This window comes from Mus musculus, chromosome 6, assembly GCF_000001635.26.
Source record: "Mus musculus strain C57BL/6J chromosome 6, GRCm38.p6 C57BL/6J".
Lineage (NCBI taxonomy): Eukaryota > Metazoa > Chordata > Mammalia > Rodentia > Muridae > Mus > Mus musculus.
This window is the reverse complement of record NC_000072.6, coordinates 65,773,255-65,795,097: the sequence shown is the minus strand read 5'-3', so window position 1 is coordinate 65,795,097 and position 21,843 is coordinate 65,773,255. Positions and strand designations below refer to the sequence as shown.

The following is a 21,843-nucleotide window of genomic DNA, read 5'->3' as shown; positions in this document are numbered from 1 at the left end:
ATATGGTAAAGACAGTTTACCACATCTTAATTACTAACATGTACATCCTAAAGATAAGTACAGTTTAACTTTGAAGTTTGGGTTGAACAAGTAATGCAAAGTTACTTATATGATTAGAACCTTAGTGGAGAATAAAGGCTAAAAGTTAAGCGCAATTTCATTTACAAGAATGCAATTTTAAATTCAATTGCAAGTTTACTTTGAAATCTAAACCTTAAACACAGAAAATATCATTTCAGATGATAATATTTAAATTTCAGAGTTTTCAAAGAATTTTATAGCAGACTATTTCATCAGTCTAATATTTTTAATGCTGTACTACAAAATGAAGACATTCCTGGTCAGGAAAGATGGCTCCACAGCAAAATGCCAAGGCTGCTCTACCACAGGTCAGGCAGGAGGATTTCATACTCTCTTCTGGACTCAACATCCACCCTCAATTACATGCACACACACACCGAAACACACCCACACCCACACACTCACACACACACACACACACACCGAAACACACCCACACCCACACACTCACACACACACACACACACACACACACACACACACACACACAAAATTTAAAAAATAAAATCTTTAAAAACAATAAGAATTTTCAGTACCTAAGATGGGACTGGAGCTAGTACTGATTCAATGGCCTTACACCCTCAGTATCATAAAAAAGGAGCGCACTCCTCATGTGTAATTGGGCACCCTTACCTCCCACATCAGTCTGTAGTCCATATTTTCATCCAAGTCTTCAGGCATTCGCTTCTCCCCAGCGAAGGGTCCAAATTTTTCACCCTGTATAGCAATGATTACATTGAAAAAGAATCAATGTAATAATCAGCTATGAAATTAAACCAGTTCATCTTTTTGGAATTTATTTCATCCACATCTTCATTTTAAATATTATTTATTTAATATGAACTACAGTAGTAACACAAGATGTTTCCCTATTTTTTTAAAGTACAGCTTAATCTGTTTCAGTCTAAAAGCTTCAACCCACAACACAGAAGCCAACATAAAAGGGTTAAACTGCTCCACTTTCAAATTCTGACAAGTTCTGAAGGCTGTGCTCTGTTTCCATCCTCCTCACAACCTCTGGCAGGGGCTTTCAAATGAAAAGCACAAGTTATGGCTGACTTGAGAGACAAGCCCACCAGCCAGAACATCACCTGGTTCCCATAAAGATCCTAAATGCATCCCTATTTGCAAATGAAAGAAGTATGCTTACCAGTTTCTAAAGAAGGCTATTCATAAATACGATTTAAAATTGCCTGCCAATCTTTCCAGCAGCCTGATGCTCATTCTTGATCTATGCGAATCTCGAAACGTGCGCTTTGAAGCCCTCTACATGAGAATCACTGGGCCTGTCATTTCAAATACTGAATCTTAGATTTCATTAAAATTGATATCTGGAAATGAAGGGTGGGGGACAAAATTCTGACAAGGACTCTGTGGAGATCAAAGGTCCTATAAACCGCAAGGAAAAGATCACATGGATAGATATGCATTCCTGATCTGTCCACTGTGAGGTGTAGACTCTGTGGCTATCAACTGTGAGGTGTAGACTGTTGGAAGAGTCTGCTATTAAAGTCGTAGTCTACCATGACTGGACAGCTCCCACAAGTTTAGCACAAAATGGAGCCCTTCCCCAGCAGAGCTCCCTCTTCTCTGCCTGACCTTACCTGGGGAGCCTGACCTAAGGTATGTCAGATAGTCCTTGGAGAGATTACAGGTTCATCTTCCTTTCCTGTCTGGCAAACACCTAGAGTACCTCTCCATGCAAATAAGGCATTCCTAGTACCTTAAGCCTCAGCCAATGTATATTTACCATAAGAGATATCCCTTCCCAATCTCTAAGGTTTATACAGCCCTTATTTACGCCAGTAAAGATCACAAAATGAAGTCTACTCCCCCATACCCGACTCCCACACTCCCACTCCCACACTCCCAGCCAGACAGGCCTGAGATCCTGCTGACTCATCCATTGTTCCACACTCTGCTTCATCCTTTCTTGCCAAGTGTGCAGCCAGGACACCCTGCAAGAGGAAGCAGCAGAACACAGAACCTCTGCTGTGCCAGCTGTGAGGAATAGCATCTAAAGGTATGGGGACTTATAAGGCCATATTTAATAGTAAGGGACTCTTCTATTTGTTCATGTGTGCATATGTGTTCTGAGGTGTGGCCTCATGTATCCCAGGTTAACCTCCTACTCAAAATATGTGTTAGTGGGGGGAGGGGGGGAGAAGTGGGGAAATTGTGGCAGTGTTGAGGTGTGGTCTCATTCCAGACAGGCCTCCAATTTCATGTTTGTTTGTTTGTTTGTGTTTTATCCATGGTCTTGCGTGCCCCAGGCTGGCCTCCAAACCCACATATAGCTGAAGATGACAATGAGCTGCTGAGATTCTCACCCTCTTGCACTACTGTGGTGGAGTTACACATGTGGGCTTCCAAATCCAATTTTAGACAGTAGAGGGGGCTGAACCCAGGCTTAGATCCGTGGTACACCCCTAGTACTGGGGCTGTGTCAAAAACATCATTAGTGTGTCCCATTTACCAGAAATTCTGTGGCATAGTATGCAGTGAAGCAACAGTCACTCGTGCTACGGGGTCCTCCCTTCCAATCTATCTGTAAACATTTTCCAGGAGAATCTTCCCTTTGTGTGGGAGTAGAGATATATAAAAGGATCAAAACCTAAGAGGGGCTTATTGATTAACTTTGCTACTGGGAAAATAACTCTACTCAAGGTCGAAAGGAAATTAAAAAATTTAAGAATTATTTAATAAGCACTTAAAACTGCTGGGAATATTAAAATTTAACATAGCTAAAAAGAACTACAAATGATAAATGAAGCCCTGTAACTTCCACATGAAGAAGCCACATCCTGGAGAGCCGCAAATGGTACAGAGCCAAGAGTGTTCCTTTATCACCTGGAAAGTTTCCTTCATTTACTTACTAACTTTACACACGCACATTTACAGCACAAGACGCAAGTCATGGTCAGAGGACTACTTTCCTTCCACCATGGGGGTCCTGAGGATTGAACACATTCTGAGTAACCTAAACACGATTGAGGAAACTGAGGATTGCTGACTGCAGCCATGCAAAGGCCCTAATCTGATCCTAAGAAAACATGTTTTGGAGTCATGGAAGTCTGAGCATTCCTTCTGGTCCACTTCATGCTAAAATAAGAAGGTACTCCACCTCAAGCACCCTTCAGACAGACACACAGCTCCAGAGATGATGATGATGATGAGGAGGAGGAGGAGGAGGAGGAGGAAGAGGAAGAGGAAGAGGAAGAGGAAGAAGAAGAAGAAGAAGAAGAAGAAGAAGAAGAAGAAGAAGAAGAAGAAGAAGAAGAAGAAGAAGAAGAAGAAGGAGAAGAAGAAGAAAGATGGTACCCAGTGAAAGGTCTTTGCATCACATTGGGGTGTAACCTTGTAGATCCCTCCCTTTGGCAACCTGGTCATATGGCCAATATGTCTTGTGGTTATGGCCCCAGAAGGAAGCCAACTGACAGTGACTGGTCTCTTTAAAACTGTCAGTTCCAACTAACATTTGCACAAGCACCCCAGCGAGCTCATCGTGATGATTAGATTAGATAAGGTAGTTGTGTGAGCTGCACGATTATGAAATTGTAGAGCACCAACTCTGAACTGTCCACCTTATTTATAGTAGAAACACGGCAGATATTTACAACAGACCACGGATTTGCTGGCTTTGCCTTTAGCTGGAGACTGCACTCCACTGACTCACGGAACAGTCTCCTCAGGCAAGGCTCTGTGGACTCCCCAGTTTTCCAAACTTTGTTCACTGCTGTCCCCAATATACAAACAGCATTTTCTTAAAATTGATTTTTTTTAACTTCCTGTGCAGCCTAACTTAAATAGAAGCCTTCCCATCATTCTTGACTTTAAATCTGGTTGGAAGTTTACGTAGAAAAGGAAAATTAGTGGTGCAAACCCCACAATGAAATAACTGTTTTTCCTTTGCGTTGAATCCCACAAAATCGCCGCCATCTGACCATTTTCAACCTACAAAATAATCAATTTGCACACAACTCATTACAAATAAGTTATGCAGCTGTGTGTTAGTATAGTATAGTATTACTATAGCTAGTAATTAATAATATGAAAGCAATTCTTATATTTCCAGCAGTTGTCTTAAAGCCTTCAGAACAGACTTGATCATGACTGGCTTTAGTTTTCAAAATAAAAGACCTACAGATCTCATTGAGAGCAGGAAAGGTATTGCTCTACCATTTTCTTCTTGTTTTTTCCATTGTTAGAGAAGTCTCCTGTAGAACATGACTAGGTCTCACTGTTAAGGTACTGTGCATAAATACGCTCTTGTAATATAATTAGGTCTCCTCCAAGTAAATGTATTTCCAACAGGTTTAGTGTGAAGATCACCCAATCTTTTCTCCTTGCTGTGAATGTTAAGGCAGAGTCTAATTGCCTGCCTATATCAATTCACCTTACTTTTATAACTTTGGCCTTGTTATAAATCTCAATGTAACCAGGTAAAAATCCGAATTTATCCTGATGAGAGAACTAATGACCTGAATGGAAACATCACGTGGGACTACCTCAGAAGTCCTTAAATGAGGCCAACTATGAAATATATGCAGTGTGCTTGCTATTTCTCCCCACCTGGAATGTAGGCGTGTCTACTAGCCACAGTTGCTATGGCAGGCATCAGTGCAGAAATGCAATGGTGCCCTATGTAAATGTAGAACATAAAATACAAAGAAAAGAAGCAGTACAGAGTTAGGAAGATGGAATAGGACAGCAAGAGAGAGCAAGAGAGAGAGAGAGAGAGAGAGAATAGATACAAGCATATATAAATATACAGGCAGGCAGACATGGCTAGATATACATAGACATAAATATACAGAGAAATATACCAGAAAGCAACATATTTCCTCTCCAACTTACTTTTTTAGATACCTAATTTTCTCAGCAAACAACTGCTACTAGCATCTGTGAGAAACTGCATAACTGTAAGTTCTAGAGACAGAAAGAACCAGCATGAAGCTAATGAACAGGAAGAGAGATAGTAGGAAGGCCTGAGACAGCCACTGAAAATTAGAGAGTTAGGAAAAGAACTTCAAAGCCAGAAATGGATAAGGCATTGTCCCTTGATGTGCAGAAAAGTGCATGAAGCCCAGAGAGTTCACTAATCCACTTAGCAGCCTACTGTCACCTGCAGGAGTGACCTGGCCACAAAAAATGGCCTAAATGAATACTCCCCATACCCACCAGAGAGAGTGAAACCAAAGTGAAAAATGAACCTCAACTCAGTGGAGTTGAAAAGAGAAAGACAGACAAATTCCTTTGGCAGATGGAGTCCTTGATTGTAAGAGATACAGATAGTGATAGACTCAATCTTTGCACAGCACAGCATAACAAACAAGAAAAACAACTATAATTAAACAAGAATGCATGAATTGTCTAATGGAACTTAGAGACATCAAAATACAACACCTCAGAAGATTTTTTATTTTTTTAAATTAATTTTCTAATTAAGAATGTATATGGGTTTGTGGTGTAGGAATATGTATGTATACACTTTCCCATGTGTGTAGGTATACTTATGTAAGACTATACATGTGTGGTCATGTCTGTGAAGGTCAGAGGTTGACAACAGATGTCTTCCTCGATCACTTTACATCATATTTACTTAGGGTTCCTTAGCAAACTCAGAGCTCACCAATTTGTCTAGTGCAGCAAGCTGCTTGCTCGATTAATCCCCTACCCCCTTCTCCTGAACTCTGGATTGGAGGTAAGATACAAAGCCCCCCAGCTATTTTAGATTGACCCTGGAAATCTAAAATCGACTTCTCTAGTGTTTTATCCACTCAGTCATCTCCCCATCATCATTAATGAAAACTTTTAATAATTAAAAAAGATGACTTCACAGTGTCTATTTTTAGAAAATTTATTGAAACACAGGAAGAAACAAGAATCAAATTATAGTCATATCTCAAAGGAAAACAAAGAGGCAAGAATGAGATTTATGGAGAATAGATGAAGGGCAGCTCCAACCTAGATAGTTCAGGGGATATTAAAAAGGAGGTTGAAAGACAGTGATCTGGAAGATGGTTTTCTAAAGCTGAAGATAAATCTGCCTCTGCAGATCAAATGGTCTCATTCATTCCCAGAGGGAGTAACAGGCTAGGTAATCTCAGCGGTACTCAATTTGTCAGGTGACCTTGGAATCTCTCATACCTACATGAAGTAACATCAAGTTACTCCCATATTAATTAAGTGTCATCAGAATCACTCACTCTTGGTGACTTAAGAGTAATTCAGCAAGGTGGGATTAGAGCTTAGACATACTCTAATAACTCTCTGAGCTTTAGAGACAAACCAAGAGACCTGGCAAGATTTCCAGTTACATTAAAATGTCCTCTATAAAACAGCATCAATCCATATAAACAATCAAATGAGACTTGATAAAATATCCACCTAGTAGAAAAACAAATAAAAAACACTGAAAGTCATTTAAACCATCCAAGGTAAAAGAACAACAACTTCCATATACAGATTCAAAGGGGAAATGACACACACAGTTTAATAAGAAAAACTGTAAAAATCCATTAACTAAATTGAACTAGGATGGTAGTACTAGAGTCATGTGTACAGTAGTGGCCTGGCTCATGAAATCTCAGAATCACATATTAGCAGCTTAACTGGAGGCCAGTCCTAATATTTTAGTAAAGAATATGACTGCCTTTCCCCATGCCCTAAGAACTTGAACAGGGCTAAATTTGAAAGGATTATTTCTTTGGTGGAAGCCATTTCCAGACAGTATGATGATTAGTCTATGGTATGGATATTACTGATCGCTCTGATACAATGAAAAGGAGCAAGTGGGGAAGAAAAATACCAAATATAGATTGTAGAGAAAAAATTAGCACTAGGAAGATTAATGCTGTACCCTAGACATATGCTTGAGAAGAGGCTGTGCAGGTTAAAAGAGATTAGTACCATTAAGGAGAAGCCTGCTCTGCACTAGATCAAAAGGAAGGTGCTCACAGGGCAAGATCCCATGCAGATGACTGTATAACATATGAAAAGAGAAAGCCTAAGAGGTTTAATGTTCCCAGAAACTGGTATACCATGCAAAACCTACCACTAATGTAAAGTTTAAGGGAGCCAACGTCCATCCCAAGTAGAGATAACATGGCATTGTTATCTATAGGAAAATAGCTTATTGTTTATGAGGAAATGTCTTGGTAGACATGAAAAATGCAAAAGGGAGGGATTGGAGATTCGACCTCTATGGTTTAAACGAGCTGTTGAGATGAGGTCAGAGTCTAGACAGGGTCAGAGTCCTTTCAAGAACGCTCTCAGAACCCAGGAGGCCATAAGATGCCATTACATAAAGACATGAAGGCTAAGCCTGAGTTTCAGTGGAACAAGCACAAGAAAAGATGCATGCGGCAGGCAGCAAAGCTGGAAGGGGTAGAGCCATCTAACACCTTTAAAACCAAAGTCTTAGACAGTGGAGTTAGAGCTACAGGATTTGATATTTGCTCTCCTGAATTTTGGTCTTACTTTATTCCAGTATTTCCTCACTATACCTTCATTATTCTTTCTGTCAGTATATATTGGAAATAAATAACTTCTTTTTTTTTTTAATTTAACAGGGATCCATGGTTCAGAGGTTGCTTTGAGTTTCAGAGGAATCTTTAGGCTTTGAACTCTTGAACATGTTGAGAGTGTTAGAGACTATGGGAAATTTGACAGTCAATTAAATCCATTTTGCACCATGAGATGGCCATGAGCCTATGGGTGCCAAGGAGTCAAATGTGATAACTTGAAGGAACAATATCACCCATAGACTCGTGTACTTGAGCTCATGGTACCCAGCTGGTGGCAATGTTAGAGGAGGCTGTGGAACCTCTAGGAGGTGTAGCTTTGGTATAAGAAATCCATCACTGAGGGTGAGCTTTGAGAATATATAGTCTTATTCCACTTACAGTTTACTTTCTCTGCCTCCCGTGTGCATCTCAAAGTGTACTGCTCTGGTTGCCTGCCACCATTATGAACTCTATCTTTGGAACTATAAGCCAAAATAAATTCCTTCCATAAGTCACTACTGCACATGATGTTTTCTAACAAAAAAAGTAACTAGCAGAGTAAATAACAATGACCCTTTTTGTTTTTTATTGTTCTAAAAGGGAGAACAGGGCGAGTATATTTTCATCTCAATGCGTCTGACATGTCACACTTACTTAACAGACATCTCCTAAACCTGATAAACAGCTTCAGTGAAGTAGCTGGATATAAAATTAACTCAAACAAGTCAATGGCTTTTCTTTACACAAAGGATAAACAGGCTGAGAAAGAAATTAGGGAAACAACACCCTTCTCAATAGTCACAAATAATATAAAATACCTTGGTGTGACTCTAAGTAAGAAAGTGAAAGATCTCTATGACAAGAACTTCAAGTCTCTGAAGAAAGAAATTAAAGAAAATCTCAGAAGATGGAAAGATCTCTCATGCTCATGGATTGGCAGGATCAACATTGTAAAAATGGCTATCTTGCCAAAAGCAATCTACAGATTCAATGAAATCCCCATCAAAATTCCAACTCAATTCTTCAACGAATTAGAAAGGGGAATCTGCAAATTCATCTGGAATAACAAAAAACCTAGGATAGCAAAAACTCTTCTCAAGGATAAAAGAACCTCTGGTGGAATCACCATGCCAGACCTAAAGCTGTACTACAGAGCAATTGTGATAAAAACTGCATGGTACTGGTATAGCAACAGACAAGTAGACCAATGGAATAGAACTGAAGACCCAGAAATGAACCCACACACCTATGGTCACTTGATCTTTGACAAGAAAGCTAAAACCATCCAGTGGAAAAAAGACAGCATTTTCAACAAATGGTGCTGGCACAACTGGCAGTTATCATGTAGAAGATTGCGAAATGATCCATTCCTATCTATTTGTACTAAGGTCAAATCTAAGTGGATCAAGGAACTCCACATAAAACCAGAGACAGTGAAACTTATAGAGGAGAAAGTGGGGAAAAGCCTCGAAGATATGGGCACAGGGGAAAAATTCCTGAATAGAACAGCAATGGCTTGTGCTGTAAGATCAAGAATCAACAAATGGGACTTCATAAAATTGCAAAGCTTCTGTTTGGCAAAAGACATTGTCAATAAGACAAAAAGGCCACCAACAGATTGGGAAAGGATCTTTACCTATCCTAAATCAGATAGGGGACTAATATCCAATATATAAAGAATTCAAGAAGGTGGACTCCAGAAAATCAAATAACCCCATTAAAAAATGGGGCACAGAGCTAAACAAAGAATTCTCACCTGAGGAATAACGAATGGCTGAGAAGAACCTGAAAAAATGTTCAACATCCTTAATCATCAGGGAAATGCAAATCAAAACAACCCTGAGATTCCACCTCACACCAGTCAGAATGGCTAAGATCAAAAATCCAGGTGACAGCAGATGCTGGCAAGGACGTGGAGAAAGAGGAACACTCCTCCATTGTTGGTGGGATTGCAAGCTTGTACAACCACTCTGGAAATCAGTCTGGCGGTTCCTCAGAAAATTGGACATAGTACTGCCGGAGGATCCCGCAATACCTCTCCTGGGCATATATCCAGAAGATGTCCCAACCGGTAAGAAGGACACATGCTCCACTATGTTCATAGCAGCCTTATTTATAATAGCCAGAAGCTGGAAAGAACCCAGATGCCCCTCAACAGAGGAATGGATACAGAAAATGTGGTACATCTACACAATGGAGTACTACTCAGCTATTAAAAAGAATGAATTTATGAAATTCCTAGGCAAATGGATGGACCTGGAGGGCATCATCCTGAGTGAGGTAACACAATCATAAAAGAACTCAAATGATATGTACTCACTGATAAGTGGATATTAGCCCAGAAACTTAGTATACCTGAGATATAAGATACAATTTGCAAAACACATGAAACTGAAGAAGAAAGAAGACCAAAGTGTGGACACTTTGCCCCTTCTTAGAATTGGAAACAATCACCCATGGAAGGAGTTACAGAGACAAAGTTTGGAGCTGAGACAAAAGGATGGACCATCTAGAGACTGCCATATCCAGAGATCCATCCCATAATTAGCCTCCAAATGATGACACCATTGCATACACTAGCAAGATTTTGCTGAAAGGACCCTGATATAGCTGTCTTTTGTGAGACTATGCCTGGGCCTAGCAAACACATAAGTGGATGCTCACAGTCAGCTATTGAATGGATCACAGGGCCCCCAAAGGAGTAGCTAGAGAAAGTATCCAAGGAGCTAAAGGGATCTGCAACCCTATAGGTGGAACAACAATATGAACTAACCAGTACCCTCCTTCCTCCCCATACCCCCACCCCCCCAGAGCTCGTGTCTCTAGCTGCATATGTATCAGAAGATGGCCTAGTCGGCCATCAGTGGAAAGAGAGGCCCATTGATTGTGCAACCTTTATATGTCTCAGTACAGGGGAATGCCAGAGCCAAGAAGTGGGAGTGGGTGGGTAGGAGAGTGGTGGGGGAGGGTATGGGGGACTTTTGGGATAGCACTGGAAATGTAAATAAAGAAAATACCTAAGAAAAAAATAAACAAGCCTGAAATGAATGGAACTCACGCTACTCAACTCACCATCCATCTCTTCAACCTTGCTCCACACAAATGCCTCATCTCAGTTATTGACTAACAGTTCAGTCCTTTCAAGATCTCAGGCTAAGCCACTGGAAACTTCCTTTATCCTTCCTGTTCTTTTTCACTCTACCATATTCTGTCCCCTCTGCCTTCAAAATACAGTCAGAGCTGTCACTTAGTCTGAATCTCATTGCCCCCATTGGTTACAGCCAAGAAAATCCTAGTAAATCACTGTTTCTACAGTTTTCCCATGACAGTGTTATACTCCAAGCTGCAGCCAGAGTTATCCTTGATAAACACACAGCCCTCCTCGACAAGTAGGTCTCCAATACATTTAAATCAATGCCAGTCTTCAGCTGCATGAAATGCTCTAGGAAATGTGGCTCTCCTTCAAATACCCTCCCTTTCTTAAGGTATTGGAGGACCTGCCCTAGCTCACTCCTGGAATGCCATACTAATCTCCCTGGAAACCAACAGGCAAAGCAAGTTTGCCTGTCTCAGGATTTCAGACTAACTTGTTCCCTAGCAAGAATGTTCTTCCCCTGGAAATATATTTGGCTGGTTTCCTACAATCCTTCATGCCATTGTTCAAATCTCGCCTTAATGAAAACTAGCTAGGATACCTAATTTATAACATTCCTCATTATTTTCCCAGCCAACCAGAGCCAGCCCTACCCCCACTGTTTTCCTATAGTATTTATCAAGTTCTAGTATACAATAACATTTGCCTACTGGATAATGAAGCTGCTCAAGAGCCAGAATATTCATTTTCTTCACTGGTCTAGTCAAGTGTCTAGGATAGACCCTGGCATATAGTGATTAAATGACTGTGCAATATGCCATAAAGAAATAATATTGCACATCTTCACTATGGAATATCTTCAATCACCATAAAAGACCTGTTCATACTACCCAAGTTATGGCACCAGTCTGCATGTTAAAAGAAAGAGACATAAATGATGAAAATTTGACATATTAATTAATTAATTATACACATCTACACAAACAATGGAGTTTTTCATTCAGCCATGCATATTGAAATTATATAATCTGTAGGCAAATCAATGGAATTTGGAGGCCATAGTGCTATATGAAACAAGCTAAGCCCCAAAAGATGAGTATCACATGTGTTCTTTCATATGCCAAGTCTATATTAAAAAAAAATACTAAGACATCAAAATAAAAGCAGGTTTATTTAGGAAAGTGAAAATCAGTGAGGAAAGACAGGGTCAAGAGAGGACAAAGGAGATGAGTGTTGTCAAAGTACATGACATCCATGCATGAAAATACCACAATAAAACCCATTATTTTACACAGTTAACATGGCCTAGTTAGGAAAAAAAAAAAAAACACTGCTAAAATATAGTAATACGAGCCAATGTAGATAAATTAGAGGAATTATTCACACTACTGCTGAATGAGAAATGTCCCATTTTAAAGATAAATAATAATATATTATCATATATTATTGTATTAAGTTTCTATAAATTTATATATTATATATTGCATATATTTATATTTTATATATTCTCATATATTGCATATTTTTATATGTTATAAAAAATAATACAATAAAAATAATCTTTGTGTTTGAGTGCATTTACAAACTTAACATTTAATGATTACAGAGAAAATGCCTTTTTGATAAGAGTATAAGCCAACCAACTATTCCTAATCTGGTCTATGAATAAACAAGTGTTCTGGATTCCAGAGTTCAGGGGAGGGTATTCTATAACTACAGATATACAGACAGATAGATATATAAATGTGTGCTAAATAGAGAATTCATGTTTCATAAGCACTTTACACAGTCTGAAGGTGAGTTCATACATTCAGAACTGTGTTCCCTTTCTGGTATCACATAGCCATACAAAAATTTTCACATTTTGGACACTTCAAATTTTACATGAAGGATGCCCAATTCATGGAATGACCTGAGTTCAAATCTGATGAACCGTCTTAGTGTGGATAGACCTTGCCCTAGCATCAGTTCTGTGTCACCTAGGAAGCAGGTTTTTGCTGTATGGCTTCAGTAAGACCTGAGAAAAGCTGCACAATCGCTATCTGGCATTCACCCTCTGTCTCCTAACACGGATAGTTCCTAACAATCGCAATAGCTTCATAAATGTTTCATTAGCCAAGCTATATTAAATTATAAACAAATTAATTATTGGTAGCTGTTATCAACACAGAAGCAAAATACAAAGTTTCAGTGAAAACATCGTTTTAAATGCATCTTTGATGTATCTCTAAAAGTCTGTCATCACAGCAGGAAATATAAGGCCTCACTGGGTCCCCATGGTGACACCTGACTGTACAAACAGGGGGACAGTGTCACTGCAGTGATTCTATTTCCAGATTAGTGACTTACCATCAGCCGCCAGAAAATGTAATAAACATCTACTGGCAGAGTTTCAGCCCTAAGATAAAAATCCATTTAGAGGGGTCACCTTCAACAGTAATCAGCAAAACATATTAGTACACAAATTCTGGTCTTCCAGTATTAACATGGTAATCTTTCCTCTGCCTGCTTTTCTCTTTTGGGTTTCATGTTTGTTTGTTTGTTTGGCTGGTTGGTTTATTTTGTTTTAATCATATATTTTCCTCCAAACTTCACACTTTCAACTTATCTTTACATTTTTCTTCTATTTTTTACAAACTGGGCATTAAACTTATTTTCACTAACCGTTTTTCATGAGCAGTGTCTCCTTGGTCTGAGAGACAAGGAGTTGACAGTTGATAGTGGGGGAGGCATGGGAACTTCAGAGGCAGCTATAAATCTCTGGTGCGGCCACCCACACCATGACAATGTGTAGAACAGATCACCCGTGATGCTCTTTAAAATGTCATTATTTGTAACCTATTAAATCCTAGTCTGTCTTACATTTGGTCCAAAACACACTTTCTCTTCCCCCTGCTAAAGGCGCACAGCCAGGCTTTAATGCAGGACTGTTACCGTGTTCAACAATCACGTGTCCGTGATTCCTGCAAACAAAGTAAAGCATAACCAGTACATGATGAGCAAGGGTGCATCTTTACAGGACCAGGACATGGTGAAATGTCACTCAAATTGCTCTGTATACAATGGTCCAGATTATCTAGATACAGTTGCAGAGCCCCACTGAAGGAATGCTTCAAAAGGGGTGGGTCTAGAGAAATAAGGGGTGCCTTCAGAAAAAGTACCTCAAACAACCTATAGAAAGTACAGGTATGGATTTTCTTGGGGCTCTTGGAAGATTTCCCCAAGCCTATTCTGGATTCTAATGTCTGAATTTTCAAATCAACAAAGAACTTGAATCTCAATCACTTTGTAAAACAGATGAATTATATAAGCACACCTGCTATAAAAGTATGCTATGACATCTGTTGTTGGCAACACATGGTCTAAAGTGGTAAACCTCACAATCTGCTTAGAAGAGCATGAGGAGTTTTTAATTGAGGTCCTTAACATAGCTCCAATCACAGCTGTTGTCATCTCAGACCTCTTGAAATATAGTCAGGAGATATGTACATGGGTGACTTGGGAAATAATTAAGAGATGAGATGTGGTGACATAGGTAAGGCGTGTAAGAACACTCAGCTTCTTCTCACAAGCCTGGGAGGCTTCAGCTTTGTCCTTGGAGTACAGGGGAGGAAACAGCTGCCGTACAGGCATCAGGGAAGCTCTCCGTGAGCTTGTGATTGCATATCTTAGAATAACAACTCTGTCAAAAACAGGCTGGGTTTCTGTAAGCCACATTGTGTGTGGTCATCATGCTAGATGTTATCTGGATGAAAATCTGTTGGTTTGTTTAAGTGATATCAGCAGCAGAAGATGAATGCCTACCAATGCTGCAGTAGGATGGCTCAAGATGCTTCAGCCCACACCAACGAGTACTCCCAACACAAGGACATGAAAATGTCAAAGAGAATGCCCTGCTCAACTACCAAAAAATGGTCTGAGTAAAGCAGAAGGAGGATTGTGCAGTAATTCTTACTTTTGGACAGCTGTCTGGTGTCCTACTATTCGTGAGCACAAAATTATTCTTAATTATAGTTACACCAGAAACCTTCAGGAAAAGTCCATTTAGGGGTTTTTCATGCTGTAAGACCTAAACAGAAGCATATGTCAATGGGACATGGGAGTCATTTGATGATGGTGATACTTGGCTTTGCAAGACTGCTGATTTTGACATTTCGTCATGTGGCAATATCTATCCAACTCATCACTAAATGGAATGAAGTATTAACTCCTGTGTTTTGTTTGTCTACATTTAATATGTGAGTTGTTTTTTGTTGTTGTTTTGTTTTGTTTTGACCACTTGACCTATGGTAACTTCTTGTAGGTCATGTTGTGAGCCCAGAGCTACATTCACACACTACCCTCTGAACCTCTGCTTTTCTAAGTATCTGCTAACAGGGCAAAATCAAAACAGCGAGGAGAGGCCGGGAACGTGTCAGGGGCAAGGTTTATAAACATGTTGTTCCATAACAGAATGTTCTAGAAAGAGCATATGTTTTCCTTTCAGAAACCATGGGTTTGAAGCTTAATTCGTTAACTTGGCAGGTTAACTGCAGCATTCCTATGCTCACCTCTTAAATGATAACTAAAAGACAGTTCCCCAGAGTACTGAGGGGTAAAGTCAAATGATATATATGGACAAAGTACCAAGCATTGGCCCTGCTCTGTGAACCTTGGATCTGCTTACTCTAGATGTCTCTGCCCTGACTCCTCTATTTCAAGTCTGCTAACCCACAATAGCTCAAGCCACCATGTTCTAAAGTTATAACTTAAGATTTGGAGCGCTCTGGTTTCCTGTCTTCTACATCTCTCCAATGAACAACCAACATCTATAGTGGGTCATCTCACAGACAGGGAAACCTGCGCTTAACTTGATCCCATGCCTGTGCCGTTCTGGAAGGTGATCCAATGCCAGGATAAAATTCAAAAACTCAAAGAAAATAGGCCGAAGATCCAGATACCACCCCCAGGATGGCAATGTCGGGAAGGCCTGCTTCTGTGGCTCCCGGGCCTGCACTGGGCTGCAAGCTGCCAGGGCCCATCTGCACAAGCAGTGAGGGGTATGACCAGGCTGCCAACTGTTCAGAATTCAGGAGCCGTCCGGCGCTGGGCTGGGGGAGACTGCAGCCCATGGGAGCCTCTCGCCACAGCCGCGAAAGACAACCAGACACCCGCTCCCTACAGGCCCGTTCTCCCCGCAGGCCCTGGGACGTGGCGCGGCCTGAGCGGGCCGCTCACCCACCTTGCGCACGCGGCGGGCCGTGTAGAGCCCCATCCCGTCCTGGACCCGGGACGACTTCAGGGCGAACCTGTCTGGTACGTACATGCCCAGCATCCTCCGTGGCTCGGCCGCGCTCCGGAGGCGCCGCACGTGGAGATGGGGTGCGGGCCTGGGGCGGCCGGGAGGAGGAAATGAGCTCGGCTCCCAGAATCCCCACCTCCCTCCTCGGCTCCCCGCGGCCAGGCCCCTCCTCGGCCGGGGCAGGCGCGGCCGGAGCGGTGGGGAGCCCAGGCCACCGGGCCGCGCTGATTGGCCCAAAGTTTGTGGCGCCGGCTGGAAGCCTCAAACCCCAGGCCATGGAGCTTCCAGCTCCGAGATGAGGATGAGCCTGTAGCCACATCGACCCTCCTCACCATCTCTGCGTTCGGCAGAGGTTCCCGCATCTCCTCAGATGCAGAATGAAATAGGCCTTGGCATTTCCAAAACAGCCTTTTGCTAACCACAGCCGAGACCAACCCAGAAAGTCTGGGAAACCTTTGAGTCTTACTGGATGAGTGTTCCAGGGTTGAACTAAGGAGAGGCCAAGGAGTCTGCTCTATTTCAAGATGAGAATTGGATATAAGTATTTAAGTAATATGGTGAGGAGCCTTCTGGAAAGTGATTATTACTTTCCAAGGCTTGTGACTACCAAGTCCTCTTACCAGATTTGTTCAAGTCAGACCCCGGGCCTTGCATTCCATTCAACAAGACTGGGTTACCAGTCCTTAATAGACCAGTTATCCTGGTTAGGTTTTTTTTGTTAACTTGACACAAGCTTGAGCCCTCTGGGAAGCTGGAATTTAAATTGAGAAAATGTCCCCATCAGATTGCTCTGTAGGAAGTCTGTGGATCATTTTTCTGGATTAAAGATTGGAATGGGAGGGTCTAGCACATTGTAGATGGTGACATCCCTGGGTCACATGGTCCTAGGTTGTCTTTTAAAAAGGCAAGCTGAGCAAGCCATAGGGAGCAAGCAGTGTTTTGTTCTGGCTCCTGCTTCCAAGTTCCTGCCTTGAGCTCTTGGCCCTGACATTTTTCAATGATGGACCAAGATGGGAAACATACGCCTCTTGCCCTGTCCTCTCCCCCAAAAAGTCCTTTCCTCCCCAAGTTCCTTTTGGCCAGAATGTTTTATCACAGAAAATAGAAATCAGAGTAGAAAGCAGAGTAGCTGTTAAAAGGACTGTAATGTAGTCCTTGGTAATGTCTCGCCAAAACTCATGTGTTGAATACTTTTGGGAAGTGATTGTATAAGGAATGTTCTAGCCTAGTCAATGGATTCATCCATAGACATATTCATTATCCAGTGCTACTATTGGAAGCTGGTAGAACTTAAAAGATAGAGCCTGATAGGACAACGTAAGTCATTAAATGAGCATTCTCTTAAAGGACATTAAGGTCCCTCTTCATCTTTCTCTGATTCCTGGATGCCAAGGTGAGCAGCTTTTCTCTACCTTTACATCAACGTGCCTCTGTGTTGCCATGAGACATGAAAGTGATGGAGCCACGAAACCTCTCAGCCCATGAAACCAAATATATCTTGCCTCTCTTTGTTGCGTGTCTCCAGTGTTTCCTTTCCAAGCTAGATAACACATCAGGATAAACACTAAGATGGTTATACTGTGGTCAGTTGTCCAAGTCAATTCATTCAACTGTGTTCAACAAAAGATAAAGCACTGCTTTCTGCAGAAGGATCTATAAGATAAAACTGAGCAGATATGTGTCCTGTTTATACCTACAGTTCACTTATAAATTCAAAACCTGCAGAAGTGATGGAACGTGAAAGTATTTGTAATTAACCAACAAGGCAGGACTAATGTTCTTACACCGATTTCCCCTTTTCCACTATAAAACCAAAGAGTGACTTGAGCTCTGAGTTCTTTTAAAAGAACTTACCTTACCCAACTGTATTGACTCAAACATGACTGATACAACTGTCAGATCTGTTTTGGCTCACAGGTTCAGTTTGGTGAGTTATGGTGAGAAGGTCCTGTAGATTCAATCAGTTCACATAATGGTAGTTCTGGAAACAGCAAGACAATAGGCAACATGGACTAATACAACCAACAAGAACCTACCCCCCCCAAGGCCTACTACCCCCAGCATGTGTCCGCTTCTGAATTTACAGAGCTTCCCAAAAGAGCACCCCATTTTCAGAGAAAGTACTCCAGTTATGAAAGGATGGGGTTTATTGTATATTCAAACCACAAAACAGATAATTCTGAAGAAGTATGCAGTTTTCCAGAACCATCTCAAGCCACGTAGATATAATATAGTAATATCTCACTGGTTACGTAATGCAGAGGCAAGACCAACTTGCCAACAGAGAAAAAGTTTCAATTTTCCTACTGTCTGAAAGCTTATGGGCTGAAGCAATGGTGCTACCAACAAGATATTATCAAGATGCAAAAGTGGCACTTGTATTATAGGTACAACCAACAGCTACCTAATTAAACCTAAAATCCACTGAATTGGAGAGAAATCATGCCTGAGATATCAAGCCCTAGAGGAAAGCCTACTACTACCACATTTCTAAAGTAAGGTGGTTTCCAACTGCAGTCTGCGAAATACTCAACCTTATACCCATGGGTATGTTCAGCTACCACATCTTATAAAAGAAGCTTCTTTTTGCAGCAGATAGAGAGTATCAGAGAGATCCATAGCTTGTCAAAATGCAGAGAATAAATGACCATTGGATGCAAAATTCCAAGTGAGATATTTATAACTCCTATACCTAACACTCAGACAGAAGAGGGACTAAATAGATTGAAGAGTCCTAAGGTACAGAACAACTACTTTGTCGTAGTTTCTTCAGGACAGGACAAGGATTTTTCTCCCATGACCTCTCAATAATATGGATGTCTGCACAAGACAAACAAAAACTACACCAAGTAACTCACCACAAGTTCCACAGCTAAATGAAGAGCCATGGGTAATCAGTGTTGCTATGAGGAGTAGAACCACCTTTAATTTTGGGGGGTTTGTTGAGATTTTTTAGGGTTCACAGACTTTATTGGTTCAACAATGAACAGCAAAGATAATGTTAACTATCACTCTGGGGGTGTCGATGTAGACTTGAAAGGCACCCTTGGAAAGTAGTTTTTGCTTTTATTCCTTTTGTTGTTATTGGTTTTTAGTGACAAGACTGAAACTATAAACACGCACAAATGGGTCAACTCTAATTTTACACACACACACACACACACACACACACACACACACACACATATATATGAATGAATATATATACACACTGGATGAAGATGAAGAAGTTAAAGGGAGTGGGGAATGGAAATGGTGCAAATACAGAGTATTCCTATGTGAAAGCTTCAAAGTATCTTTTCACTCATGCAATAATGTTTTAAATTATATATTCTTTGATGAGGTTTCTACTTTTAGGAACATCCACACCTATATCATTGCCAATCAGATGGCATCCTCAGCCCAGAAAAACAGTACCAGAGAACTGCAGTAACAAACACCTACAGCTTTGCTTATAAATATCGATGCAAAAACACTCAATAAAGTTCTCGAAAACTGACTCTACAACCACATGAAAAACATCATTCACTGTGATCAAGTAGGCTTCATCCCAGAGATGCAGGGATGGTTTATATATATGAAAATTCACCAATGTAATCCATTATATAAACAAACTGGGAAAAAATCACATGATCAGCTCATTAGATGCTGAAAAAGCCTTTGAAAAATTCAATGTCCCTTCATGTTAAAAGTCTTAGAGACACCAGGGATTCAAGGCACATACCTAAACAGTAAAAGCAGTATACAACAAGCCAATAGCCAAAATCAAATTAAATGAGGAAAAAAATTAAAGCAATCCCACTAACTTCAGGGATAAGGCTTCCTACTCTCTCCCTGTCTGTTCAATATAGTATTTGAAGTTGTAGCCAGAGTTATAAGACAACAAAAGGAGATCAAGAAGATATAAATTGAAACGGAAGAAGTCAAGGCATCACTGATAATCTGATAGTATATGTAAGCGACACTCAAAATTCTACCAGAAAATCCTACAGCTAATAAACTTCAGCCAAGTGGCTAGATATAAAATTAACTCAAACAAATCAGTAACCCTCTTGACATGTGCTGCACTATGTTCATAGCAGCTTTATTTATAATAGCCAGAAACTGGAAACAGCCCAAATGTCCCTCTGCCAAAGAATGGATATAGAAAATGTGGTTCATTTACACAGTAGAATACCATTCAACTATTAAAAGCAAAAGCATCATGAATTTTACAGGCAAATAAATACATGAAACTAGAAGATATCATCCTAAGTGAGGTAACCCAGACCCAAAAGAACATGCATGACAGGAGCCTAGCATAACTGACTTCTGGGAGGCTCTACCCAGTAACTGACTGGAACAGATGCAGATACCCATAGCCAAAATATTGGACAGAGGTTGGACACTCTTATGGAAGAGTTAGAGGAAGGATTAATGGCCATGAAGGGGATTAAAAACTCTGCAGGAAGACCAACAGAGTAACCTAACCTGGACCCCTGAAAACTCTCAGAGACTGAGCCACCAACCAAAGAGTATACATGGGCTGAAGTAAAGCCCCCTGCACGTATGTAGCATATGTGCAGCTCAGTTTCCATGGCTGCCTTGTCTGGCTTCCATGGGAGAGAATATGTCTAAGCCTACAAAGTCATGATGCACCAGAGTGGGGAGATACCAGGGGGCCCCATCCTCTCAGATGAGAAGGGGGATGGGGATAGGAGGAAGGACTCTATGAGTGGGGGACTGGGAGAGAGGACAGTTTGGGGACATATAGATGATAGACAGACAGACAGACAGACAGACAGAGTCAAAGCACAGCATATGCAACCAAAATTCTAGCACACATTTATGCACAAGATAAGAGTCTCTATGACATCTGTGGGCAATCACTGGGTGAGCAAATGTTTACATTATCCAAATTCTACAGGAGGAGAGATAGGGAAAGGAATGGAAACCACATTTAATAAAATGATAACAGAAAACTTCCCAAGTCTTGGGAGATAGAGAGACGGGCATGGTCTCCAGATCCATGATGCTCAAAGAATGTCAATTAGATTCAATCCAAAGATGTTCTCTCCAAAACCAGAAGACAGAGAATTCTAAATGAACAGGGGGGAAAAAAAGTATCAACTCAACATATTAGCATATTAGGTGTGGTTGCTCCTGTTGTCAATTTGACAGGAGCTGGAATCATCTAGGAGACAGACCTCTAAGCAGCCTGTGTGAGATTATTTAGCCCCTGGTGGTGCCTGTGAGAATGGTGTTCACTGGGTTAAATGAGATGTGAGGACCCATCAGAGAAGTGGGTGGTACTGCTCCTGGACCTTGAGTCCTGTACTGTAGATGCACTGAGACCAGACACTTAAGTTCCTGCCACTTTCACTTCCCCATCATAATGAACTGTGCACTTCATCTGTGCTCAGAATAAATGCTTTCTCTCTTAAGGTGCTTTCGTCGGTTTATTATAGCAACTGAAAAAGCAACTCAGACACCGAGGGAATCATCTGTGGTCGGCAAGAGATTCCTTAGAAGAGACTGTCTGTCTGTTGCAGAAGAGAATGGAATGATATATCCAGAATGTTGAAAGAAAGGGAAGCAGACCATTAAAATCCATGGACTCTTTACAGGTGCTCTCCAGACATGAACAAGAAATAACATTTTTTCCCTCGGTCAAGAGAATCTAAGAAAACTCACTGCCACTAGACCAATATTAAGGGGATATCTACGTGAATTCTAAATCTAGATATGAAAGGATGGTAGCTATCATTGTGAAAATGTGGAATGCACTGGTAAAGCGGACACCCAAATGAAAAAGAATGCACCAGGCAACAAAGACAAAGAAAGAGTAAGAAAAGGAGAGGTCATTTGGCAACCGTTAACATAGTGGCAAAGGTAGGTTA

At 40.9% G+C, this 21,843-nt stretch overlaps 1 protein-coding gene across 8 annotated transcripts in view; it reads right to left on the bottom strand.

Annotated features, from left to right (window-relative positions):
- The window catches only part of Prdm5 (PR domain containing 5), a 159,967-nt gene extending 142,525 nt beyond the window's left edge, over nucleotides 1–17,442 (bottom strand). For 6 of the 8 annotated variants that reach the window (XR_377491.4, XR_377492.4, XR_377493.4 and 3 more), the window contains exons 1-2: nucleotides 15,905–17,442; nucleotides 715–798 (exon numbers count right to left, since the gene is read on the bottom strand). Coding sequence is in view for 5 of the 8 variants with exons in the window: in XM_006506604.4 (XP_006506667.1) it covers nucleotides 715–798; nucleotides 15,905–15,997 (177 nt within the window). In the remaining 3 variants the exon portion in view is untranslated. The remainder of the gene's footprint in view (nucleotides 1–714; nucleotides 799–15,904) is intronic. The other 2 variants (NM_029549.1, NM_027547.2) reach the window with 1 other exon arrangement.
- Nucleotides 17,443–21,843: the final 4,401 nt, after the last annotated feature.